The sequence below is a fragment of the Echeneis naucrates genome, chromosome 23, assembly GCF_900963305.1.
Source record: "Echeneis naucrates chromosome 23, fEcheNa1.1, whole genome shotgun sequence".
NCBI classification, from domain to species: domain Eukaryota; kingdom Metazoa; phylum Chordata; class Actinopteri; order Carangiformes; family Echeneidae; genus Echeneis; species Echeneis naucrates.
In genome coordinates, this window is record NC_042533.1 from 2,813,383 (window position 1) to 2,825,846 (window position 12,464).

General features: G+C 42.1%; 1 protein-coding gene across 3 annotated transcripts in view; it reads right to left on the reverse strand.

Moving 5' to 3' along the window:
• Window positions 1–12,464, reverse strand: part of LOC115036732 (ankyrin repeat and BTB/POZ domain-containing protein BTBD11-A) — a 126,361-nt gene that overhangs the window by 21,128 nt on the left and 92,769 nt on the right. For all 3 annotated transcript variants that reach the window (XM_029495051.1, XM_029495052.1, XM_029495050.1), the window contains one exon: window positions 2,058–2,292. In XM_029495051.1, the coding sequence (XP_029350911.1) occupies window positions 2,058–2,292 (235 nt within the window). The remainder of the gene's footprint in view (window positions 1–2,057; window positions 2,293–12,464) is intronic.

A 12,464-nucleotide genomic window follows, 5' to 3' on the forward strand; every position in this document is an offset into this window, starting at 1 on the left:
TGGCTTTGGCCATTTAAAGTTATATTCTCTCCTGGCAACACAGAAACTGGAATGAATCGGTAGTTTTCCTGAACTGCGAAAAGCTCGTAGATGTAAATGATTTTCACAAGACCCTCCGTTGGCAGCGTGCCCTCAGTAAATTCAGCTCATTCATAATAATTATCCTCTCTGGGTCACAGAAGAGGCTCTTTCTCCACTCTGCATTAGTGAACTAACAGAACAACCTTGGGATACATCCAACGTGGGCTTTCTGCAGAGTCTATCCCTTGAAGCAGGTCGTTGGCAGACAGGACTCCTTCACAACCTTCTCATTAGACAGACAAGTAGTTTATTCCCCCATTCACAGGTACACACTGCCAGGCTCCTTTTACGAGCTCAGTGAATTGGAACATATGTACGTGTTCCTCAAACATGAATTATGGTAGCGTTAGGAGTAACCCAGCCTCAGCCGACCCGTTTACATGATAATAAAACAGACTATTATCCTTTGAGGCCATTAAGTAGTATCAGATGTGCATTAGGAAACATGAAAGCATTAAATTAAACGGGCTAATTGTATGTTACAGTCAGATAATTAGATTATGAATCCATCAGTGAAGGTCCCCAGTTCACCTTCGCCACCCCTCATGACTTTTTTTTTTTTAAATTCCTTCGAAACAGAAGTCAATTTTATTTGTAAAGAAACAAATCATTGCAGAGGTTATCTCAGGGCACTTTTATATATATAGACTGGGCTCTCTATAATATCACTCCTGGTGACGGGGGAGGAAAAATTCCCAAATGAGACTCAAGAAGAACAAGTAGTGAGGGAGGGAGGGAAGTGAGAGCAAGAACTGAACTACAAATCGAACTGAGGGAGACCATCGGGGACTGCCGTGCTTACTGTGTATGCAGCTGCAAGTTTGCTGCAAGCACATTTCAAATCAGGGCGCCAGCCTTTAGATATCGACATGCCGTTTGACAAGTCGACGTTTCGTGTGCATCAGTTTCTTGTTCCACAGACAGAGAAAAATTCTGCAAGGAATTTGAACATCGGCAAAAAAAAAAAAAAAAAAAAAGAAAAATGAAAGAGGGAAGGTCCGGGCTGCTGTTTAACAGTTGGCTGACTTGTGTGAAGATTCAGACAGGTCTGGAGCGATAACCAACACCCAGAGATGCCTCCTTTGAGAAAACATCAGTGAAGCCTTCCAAAACTACCCAAAAAGTCGACTTTACTTCATTTACTTATATGGGGTCTGCCTGTTACTCAGTCCCTTTATACTCATCTGCAACCTTTCAGCAGAATGCTAAATAGGGACTTTTCTCTGCGGGGGCCGCAGAGCCTGCTGACATGTCACTCCGGCTGACATTCCTGCTGCTCCCCAGGGTGGTCAGGATGGAGCGTTATCTCATAAGAGTGCAGGAAAGATGCTGTCCGTCCGTCCTTCCCGGTCAAGCTCCCCCCGGTTCCCATCAATCTGACTAAAAGCCCGGGGAGATGTCACAGATGACCAGCCAAAGCAGCATCTTATCAGATCGCTTCAGATGGTAAAAACTCGTGTGAGAAAAGTAGGAATGTCTTTACAAATCTTTAATGTCTTCACCGGCCTCAACATCTCAAGTTGGACATGAAGGAAAGCAGAAAGACGACAGTGTGACTCCTCAGATACTGGACCTCTTCTGTAATACCAACCACCCTCTTCTCCATCCATGGCAGTGCAAACCACTTCAAGGCCACATCATCTCACAAAAAAAAAAAAAAAACTTTAAAAGAAACTACCACAGAATTTTCTACCCATCACTGCCCAAAGTTAAACTTGACGGTAATGAGTATTGCTCTCCTCGCGGCACTTCAGGTTCAACAAGTCTTCTTCCTCAGCCCACTACTTTATTTGAAATGTTTCCTCTCTGTCTGCTCTAAATGACCAAAGATAATTGGGTCCTCGACACTTTTAGCTACACGTGGAGACCAGAAAGAAAAATCATGAAAATAACACTGAAGTGCAACAAAAGGGAACAAAATAACCAGCAAACGGCACAAACGAGCGTGATCATCTCCGGGGTTAATCTCAACTCACCGCTCGGTATGTAAGGTGACTTTGGAGGGCTCAACGTTTGGGTTCTCCCATTCCATCTGTGGGCAGTGCATGAAGTAACACAGAGTGTAGAGGGCCTCGGGCTCCCAGTGCACTGTGGTGACGGCGGTGGTGGTGGTGGTGGCGGCGTTGGACTTCTGGTGGACCGGAGTCCCGTTGCTGGGGTTTTTGATGTGCAGCGGCTGCAGGTGGTGCATGGCCCGGGACACCAAATCACCTGGAGAACAGCAGGAACATGAAGAAGCTCACAAACGGGGATTCATTAGAGATGAAATAATAACATTGCCCAGCACACTGAGTGAAGTGTTCTCATTACAACGCCCGATGCATTACTGAGAGAGCAGATCCATTTCACACACCACTCCTGTGACACGAGTACTCACAGCACTTCTGTGATTATCATCCGCGCGCTCTTTCATTCACCGCACATTTAGTCATACGCACAAGTGCCCACACACACCTCACTGAGTGACAAATTGCTGCCTTACATTTAAACTATACAAATGTCGGAACTAATTTTCAGCTTTTGTTTTTATCTCGTCTTTGTTTCAACCATTTTCTTGACCATCTCCTGAGTCTGTGTGTGTGTGTGTGTTACATGTCATGGATATGAAAGGCATTTCAGCGCCCGGCAAGCTTCCTGCTGGGGGGGTCAGTCTGTAGGACACCTTTGGTTTTTGGTTGTATAACATCAGGCACACACACTTTCACATGTATACACAGAGCGTTGACTAAACCACGTTTCTGCCTCTTCCTAAATAACTGTAGTTCACTGACTTTGTATGAAATTATTTGAAGCTTCTATGGCTGCACACAGCAAGAATGAGAAAAAATCGAGAAGATCATTATTTTTTTCCCCCCAGTCCTACTAGTTTTGAACTCTGGAGGAAGGATGAATCTCAAAGTTTTTAATTGAATTCTTCTCCACTACACAGGTAGAGGTCATAATTTTCTGATTTAGGATTTTGGCACATTCTCAGCAGAGTATCGATCAGGTTGTTAGCGATGCATTTCAGACTAATGATGCAGCTCCGCGGGAAAAAAATACTGCAGGGTTGATTTTTCCAAAAAATAAATACCCCTGCTGATCTAATTATTTACTGCAAAGCCGGAGGTTTGCAGAAGGACGTGGACACAGACACAGAAATTGCATAACTTCTGATGTGTTTGTGTTTATGTGAAGGCATGAGGCTGTGATACGCAGCGCAACAACAAACAAACACACAGATTCTCTTCCTGATCTTGTTTGATTGTTTGCTCCAAAAATAGCCAGCTTGAGGAAAGTTTGGCCTCTCTCAAAACCTGGTTCCTTAGACAGAATGACACCCAGGGTTCTCCATCTGTCAGACCAAAGGCCTCTGACAGAGTTCACAGGCAGTCAGACGTGAACAGAGCATGCTCCTCAGTCGGCTCAAGGGAGCCTACACATTTACCGGCAGAGACATCAGTGTGTAGAAAGTGTGTAAACAAAAATAAATGGTTATGTTGCGCCTCATGAAAGCTGCAAAACTCTACAGTCAGTGTTGGTTTCTTTTACTGGTGCCAACAGTAATTTTTCAACCCAAACCAGGTCGTGTTTGTGCACAACTGTAATCAAACCCAATCACTGCTGATTTTTTAAGCTGCTGGAAAATGCATTAGATAAGACGAACTCTTGTGTGTGTGTTGGAACACGTAGTTCCTAAAACTCATCAACAATTTTGTTCATTTATAAATCATGTCTGTCCTTCACTAAATTAAAATGTCAGGTTGCTTTGAACCAACTTCTGCAATGTGGGGATTTATGGATTTCCTCTGATTAAAACAATTACAAATGAGAAACCTTCAGGGTTTGAACTGCTGACCAGACAACCTTGGACTCGCTAATTTTCACAAACTTCTAACTTTATAAATGAATCAATAAAGAAATCATTACATATAAGTACCATCACCTGTCGTTCTGCAGGCGCTGCTGATATGAATACAACTCAAAGTCTTTTCTGTGCTCCACTCTGCAGCATGCAGACTGTTTGCTATTCTTGTCTGGCGCTCAGTACCATTTAGTTTGAAACATCAAGCAGGCAGAATAAACCGAGCAGAGAAAACCTTTCCACTCCACATAAACAGGAAGTTCCCATGCTACTCTGAGTGTGCTTATGCAGTGAGCTACTGGCCTGAATATGATGAGGGAGACATTAATAAAGATTAAGACTGAAAAATGTGTTTACATTACAACCACAGCTCGATGGGGAAAAATATGAAAGAGATGACAGAGCACAACTTACGCAAGAACTCACAACGCTCCCTTTGGGTTTGCAAAGTTTGCTGAGCTGAAACAGAACTGTATGACCACATGATGTACATAAATAATGGACTACGTCAAATTTTGGAGGTAACGGACAGTTAAAGCACCGCTGTCCCTCCGAGCACCAGAGCTGATATTCAAGCTTCCTTTACCGTCATTAATCGTTCTTGTGACTTTGGTTTTGTCAGCAGGACAACATTTGCTCCCGTCGTCTTTGCTGTAATTATCTAAGCAACGCTCCTGTGGGGTTCATGCTTCATCTCATTTGAATTAATCACCGGGGACAACTTCATGTCTTCCCTTTTTCCAAGCCAAGTCCTTCCCTCTTGGAAAGACTCATTACAAAGCTAAACTTTGCTCCTGATTCCCAGAGGAAGAAGAAAAAAGTGAAACACCGTGGAGAGAAAAAGAACTCAGCTATAATGAAATGTCAACACAACAGCTACAAACCTGCGTTTACCTTGTTCCCATTTTCTGGGACATCACAGCCAATGAATAACAGGTAAGGAAAGATTTACGCTGCATGTTTTCACATAATTAAAGGGAAAGTTTGGTTTGTTTTAAATAGGTTGTTGTGAGGGAGACCAGCGCAGTTTGTGTATTAATTTATTTTTACAAAGTCTGAATTCTTCCCAAGCTTTCACTCCCCAGAAGTCATGCACTGCGCCATTAGTGAATTATGCCTCCTCCATCAGTCTGTGTGGGACGGAGGTGATGTCAAGGTTACGGACAGTAAAGACTCCGTATGAGATTATGTTTGTAGTTACAGTTGATAGAAAAGAATAATCAGTTCTGTTACGTCAGTGATTCTGCGTGTCTGTGATCTTTCTTTTTTTGTGTGTGTGTGTGGCAGATTTGTTGTTTTTCCCTGATTGCGTTGATGCAGAATCGAGGTTGAGGTTATTAATTGGCGTTCTGATAGCATTCACGGTGCGAGTTTAGGACACTCATCTTCTGCAGCAGCTCAGCACGGAGGCCCTTCTGTGAGCGGAGAGCATGAATCCATCAAAAGAGCAAAGTTTTTGGCAAAATGTTCACACGTGATGGATAACGTGTGGATGCATTTGGTATCGCTTCATTTTTCAACACCGTGCAGTCGTCAGGAAAGGCAGACTTAGATACAACTGAAACATCGTCTCCAACTTTTAATCAAATAGTTCTGATTTCCACTAAATGAATCACATGTAACTTGGATGTTGGGGTTGAATTTAATTCCCACTACCTCATGAAAACAGTTTAGGCTGGTACAAAACATCAATTGGAGTATCTTGGAATGTAAGAAAACTTTTTGGAATTTTTAAATGAAAGAATTCCAGCTTCTGCACTGTTCTTTCAAGGTTGTGTCTGGACAGGTTGCACAATTTTCCCACGAGGTGATGACCTCAAGTTGTTACATTTGCCCTCGACGGAACCTAAATGAAAATTCTTGAAAAGTGAGGCCAACTCCTCGTCGAATGTGACCTGGGATAGACATGGTGAGACAACTTTTGTACGGCGGACTGGAGATGGACGATTCCTTCGCCGTCCTCTGAAATGCTGTCATGGCCTATAGCTCCCCGGGGACTGAACAAAGGACATTTAATCATCACTCTGTAATATGACCGACTCACAGCTCTGCCTTTAGGGCACATTAGCAATTCCATGGCAACTATTAATCACAGTCAATTACGGGACACGTCATCATCAACACAGAACTAGTAGACGCTTTTACCAGCACTGCTCAAGTGGAAATGAATCACCAGCAGACACATTTAATATTGGACAGGAGGAGGAAGGTGAGTGATAATGCTTTTGTTTGAATAGACATAGGATCTGGTAGTGGATACTGACCAGTAGGCCAATAGAGATTAAACAATAGTATAGACATATCTGATTGTGTTTCATTTTAATGTCTTTCAAAAGAGAAGAAAGAGATGGTCATCCTGTGGAAACTAGCCGTGCATTTTTTATTTTTTAAACTGGACTCACTGCAATGTAACTCAATGTTTGTGATCTAAATACAGAGAAAACAGAAAAAAAATAAATAAATAAAATAAAAGTGCTTCACAATGATTCATTCATTTTGAGGCATTGTACGTCAGTGGTTGGTCATGTTCCGGCTATAGGACTGCCTTGGGCTGATAACACTCACACAGTCGTGTTCACATGAAAGGCCGAAGCCAGAAGTATGGAGAGACCAGAGATGAGATTTTTTTAAACCACTGCCTTTAAATCCTTCAATGTGATGCACGATTAACTCACACTGTTAAAGTTTGAGGAATCAATATCTGAAGAGTGTTAGCTCATTGTTTCCGGCGGCAGGAGGGAGAGCGGGACGGAGGTGAGGTCAAGGTCACTGACGACAGGATTACTTTTACTACCACAGCAGCATGAACGTGTGAATGAATGATGCTGCAGGCCAGCGATCTGTGGGAGCACTTTTTTTTTTTTAATTAACTATTTTAAATGTGTGCTTCAAGCAGCAGCACATCCCAACCAGCATGACTGGATCCATGATTCTGTGGTTTCTGGTGAAGAATTCGCTGACGGGATGATATTGTTAGTCAGCGTTTCTATGAGGATTGTCACTGCTAAAAGTGTGTGCGTCTCTCAGCTCGGTCTGAAGCTCTTTCTTACCCACAAGTGGCAAAAATCCATCAATGCTGCTTTTAATGATTCTTGTCCAGATACTGTAACTTTAGGAAAAACTAATTAAAACTTTGGTGATGTACAGTATCTGTCCAGTCACTGCATCAAGAATTACTGTATATCTGGAGGCAGGAACACAGCAGCGTGATGCCATCTGTTTTACCCCAGGATCCAGCAACAATGGGATACAGAATAATTCACTGAAATATTTGATTTTAAATTATACATGATGATCCCATATTACACATTACAAAGACTTTAGACCAGTAAGTGAGATAGCATCTACTTTTTCTGGCATTCTTTTATTATTGAATATAACATGAAGGGCATCAGCGGTCAAACGGCCGAGCTCTTCTTTATTTTAATCACCTGAATAATGGTCCCACTACACAAGATGTTGGAAAATATTATGAGATATATGTTTAGGAAAGTTAAGGGCTGGTGCTGCAGAGACAATCACGGTTGGCTCTGTGTGACCATTAACGTGTCCCACAGCTGTCTGGTGCAGCTGTCCATTGCAGGACTGATGAGTATGATGAAACAATGGACCAACAACAAACAATCCCAGTGGGATAAAAAAAAAAAAAAAAAAAGGCCGTGATGGCTCATTTTTGGATCCCATGGATCCCTGGAATAAGTCTGTTTATTAAACAACTAGGATGAAACCGGGGAAAATAACACAAGATCCTTCTTGATAATGACTTCTCGGTTCTCGGTTCCTGAATCATAGCTTCTTTTTGTCTTGTCATTTCAGTTTTCCAAGATATTTAAAGCCTGTGGTGGAAATGGAGCAGGAGATACATATACTCTCTCTCTCTCTCGTTCTATTGTCATCATCTTTCCTGCGACTCACAGCAGGGGGCTTCAAAATGGATGCCACTTTATTCTGTCTAATGGCTCTTCTGTGAAGATCTGCAGTGTATAATAAATAACCTTACAACATGTGATCTTGATTATCCACCGTGCCAAATGTAGTTAAATAGTACTGCACCATTTCATACTTCAGCTTTAGCTTATTTCACTTCCCGTTTGTCTGATAATCTTCACAATCACAGTAAGAGCAGAAATTGCTTCTATGTTATCAAATAAAAAATACATGTAAAGACAGACCTGGATTTTGAACACTGCATGACAGTCACAACTCATGCACTGCAGAGAACTATTTAAACAACTTCGATAACACAACATTCTCAGAATACAAACCAACAAAACGCAAGGTGAAGCTTGTGTGGGTGTAATAGGTCATAAACCAGATTTAACTTCAGATGATGAGCAAGGTGAAAGTTAAAATTAATCCATAAGGGGACATAAGAACTACAAGAAATTACAGCTGCTTATTGAGATCTAACGCATGAGCAGAGCAACATCTGACCCATAGGTGGCGCTAGAGTGACATTAGTGACTAGAGTTTTTTTACTCCACAGGTACCAAAGGTCCTGTAAACACATCTGATACATGTGGAGGCATTTCAGTCTGGACCTGGAAGCGGTGGACTAACTAGCCGACAGACATTGCTGTCCCTAAAGCCCTGCTACAACCAGGGCCAAAAAAGATGAGCTGCGTCACCTTCAATGTTCCCTTATGCCTTCTTTTCTTACAAGAGTAAAATAACAACAGGACCAAAATAAATTTTAGTGTGGAGCCTTCAGCCGGATGAATGGTAAGGGAAGGTTGATTTGCTGACAATGCGGCAGGAGAAGAAAAAGACAGATTTTTAAATTTAACCCTCACCCGAAGAGTTTTTTCAGGCACATTACTCCACGAACCATTAAAAATCCAGCCAGTTGTAGCCAATTCCCTCACTTGCTCTTGACCCTGATCATATTGTCTGCCTTCTTCTGAAAAATGACACCATAAGGACTCATAGTCAAGCCATTAAAATTACCTGGACATACTAATCCATACATTTTCATTCAAGCAGCTCATTTACTCAAACGCTCCACCGACATCCATTATACCTCAATTAAAGCCTTAATCTAACCTTACGATAATGCTCTGGCTCATTAAGGCTTGAGGAAATAAAAATCCCTCTTACAGTGAGAGAGTCATGGCTCAATGATAAACCGACTGCCTGAGGATTTGAAGAATGATACAGTTCGTGATGGCAGAAGTTCAGTCACAACTCCAACAGCTTTTAGGCCCCTTTGCGAAGTCGCCTTTTATCAAAGAGCTGCTCCAAACAGCTGCTGGTATTTGTCTCCAAACAGTTGCCCCGTCTTTTCCTTTTTCTTTTTTTTTTTTGTTCTGGAAACCGTGAGATGAAAAGTAAGAGCAGCCTGTTCAATTCCCCGCCTTATTACCCCAAAACTTCCATTAGCCTTCCAGGCTTGCTCCAAAACGCTAAATTAGTGGGATTACATTATCTCTCCCCACCAGCACGGCTGTAAAGTCGAAGGTGTGAAGTACATTTCACTGCAGAAGGACTTGAGTGTAAAGTGGATGTTAAAACTGAGCTTCTCCCCCAGATACTGAAGACATAAGTAGTCAAGGAGCTGAGAGAGACGAGCTTGGGAATGCTCGGTTCTCAGGAGTCAGGCTGACGGGTAATAACTGTTAATGACGAACATCTGCCTGCAGGTGCCACACCTCTCCGCAGAGGTGTGGCACGCTTGACCGCTTACGGTTGGCGTAGAAATTCGGGCACACGCCTCCTCGAAAGTGCATCACATTTAATCAGCCTTAATTAAAGGCCAACAACATGGCAACAGCGTGATCCGGTGGCCACACTGTCAGGAGTTTTAAACCAAGACCTTTTGTAAGTTATGGAAACAAAGCATGCCCTCTTGAATCTACAAATACCAGCAGGTTGTTGGTTATTAAATTCAAGAGTCCTCAGTTTCATTGTGCGTGCTTGCGGAAAAAACCTCTTAAGAAGATGAAACAGGCATCATTACAGTTTGAAATGGCTCCAGTGTTTGACATTGCATGATCAGTTCAATCACTTTACTGCTGTTCTGGTTGTGTAAAAACGGAGAACACAGTTGTTTGGGTGTGATGGGTCATTTTTTTGAGTGTTTTGCTGGCTGGTTTGTTCCCCTGCCACTGCTGCCAGCGAAGTCACCCTGTGATGTAATCTCAGTTGGCAAGTGAACTACTGAGATCTTCATCTGCCGTCTGTCCTTGTTTTTCCTTTGTGTTTTGTTTTTATTTGTCAGTCCTTAGAAATTTTGTCAACAGATAAAGAACAGCCAGTTATGCTTTTGAATGGAGTCCCAAGGTGAACAGCAGAATTGTAAGAAAGCAAAGTCAATACTGGCTTGACTTTTGTAGCTGGCCACCCACTGTATGATGAAGTTGGATCATCTCCAAACATTTAAGATTTAAGCTTCCTAAGACTTACAGAGACAGAACACACCAAACAAATTTCATTTTAAACTGCAGCGACACAAAGATGGTAGCAGATGCAACCAGTGAGAAGTTTGAAGGCCAAACTGACAAGATTTGATTTTAGAAAAACTTGATCCAAAGGATTTCTGGCTCCACGCAGAGAGCCGGAGGAGAAGGGGGTCAGAGCCAACGGTTCAGTAACTGACATTAACTTTAGATAATAACAGTGACTGTTTCAGCTGCACTGATTTTACGTAACTGTAGTCAACTGGGTTGCTTCATACTCACAAATTTCTGATAAGTGACACAGCCTTCATATTAATGTCATTTGAACTTGAAATAGGCCAAATCATGCTCATTATGCTTGACCTTTTCAACGTGATCAACACAAGAACGCAAACTGAGAAACAGTTATATCTGAATATATCTGAGTGATTCAGAAACAACGGTTTTACATCTTTTTGAAAAATACACCAGTTGCTCTTCAAGCAGCTTTAATCTCCAATTTCATCTTCGCAGCACTGAGTGAGCAGGATCTTGTGGCAGGTACTCGGGGACATTAAACCATTATACAATAATGAGTCCAGCCTCGCGTAATTACTGCAGCGTGTAGTAACACGATTCTCCAGCCCTGTGAGATGCGTGTGTGTGTGTGTGTGTGCGCGTTGTGTTTTCGAAGGGAATGTACGGTGTGTTGTTTGTGTTTCCTCGCTGTCCTCCTAAAAGATGGCAGGAGGCAGATAAGGAAACAGATGTTCCCTGGTCCAGTGACTGAATGAGCCCACCGCATCTTTAAAGCTCAACAACAATTTTATTTCATTTCATTTTAATGACAATGACCCTGAAATGGACCGTCATGATGCGAAAGAGAGAGTGAAGAGGAAAACAATGGCAGCAGGACGCTTTCCCTTCAACTCTGACGTTTCCATTAGTGAAACACTGGAAAGGACAGTCACTGGTAATCTAAGTGGTCAAAATGTGCCGATTGAGGCTCCATCTGGTCATTTGCTGAACAGATGATAGTTCTTGTGAGTTTTCATCAACTTCACAGGAAAAAAAAAAAAACTGTAAATATGACTAATTTATCTTTTTTTTTTTTTACCTTACCATCCTTCAGACTGAGAAATGGGTCAGACCTCTGAGATCAGGAGAGATGATGCATGGCCAAGTAGGAGATGTATTTTAGCTCTAATATAATTAAAAATGAGAATAGAACTGATGGACTCCAGATGAAATGTAAGACCTCCATGTGAATCTCCTTGGCCCTGTGTTTGAAGCTATCCCATTATCCCATATTCACAGTGAGTGTGGGATAATTGAACACAGACGACAGGAGGGTTGTCTGAGTCACAGCTTTAACCAGCAGTGATTTTAATGAAATCTCGTAGAAATGAATGTTGTTAAAAATGAATAGGAAGGGTATGCTTTTTAACCATCATTTATCATGATAATAACGCCTGTATGTGGAGGCGTGTGGACATAAAGCAAGCACAAGCAGACGCCAGCCAAAATGATAGTTAGTCAGGTATTGAGTAAGAAATCACTTCTCGGAAAGGGCAGATGAAGTCCTGTGCTGTGCAATCTTCTGTATCCCTCTCCAAGCAGAGCACCGAGGAGAGGAAGGAATCCTCCATTTGTCGAAAACGACTCAGCCCTTTTCTTCTCTGTCTGTGCACAGCAGAATACACGATGACTCATTTTTCAAGCAGGCCATTGTCAGCCAGGGAAAATACGGAGCGAGCAAAAGCCTGTTATGAGCATCAACAGATGATCATACCACTAAAAACGATAATTATTTTATTTAGTCATCATAAGAAGAGAGCTAAACGAGACAAATGAATTTGTTTGTGTATCATGTATATGTTGCAATCCTTTAGGTTTCTTTCCCGGCTGAATCTGGCAACCCCGGCGGTTACTATGGTAACTGAACGTGCAGGTTAATACTACAGTACTACACTTGTGCTGATGAGAGATGGGTTCTGATAGCCGGCTCCACTTTAGACCTGGTTTTCCAGAATGAAACAGACCTCGATGTAACTATGATTCTCATGAATCTGTTGAATCTTCCATCTCCTCTCTGCTGTTTTTTTTTTTTTTAATATGCAAAGAGAAATACAAAATACATCTGTGGCTGCTGCCTGAAATGACAG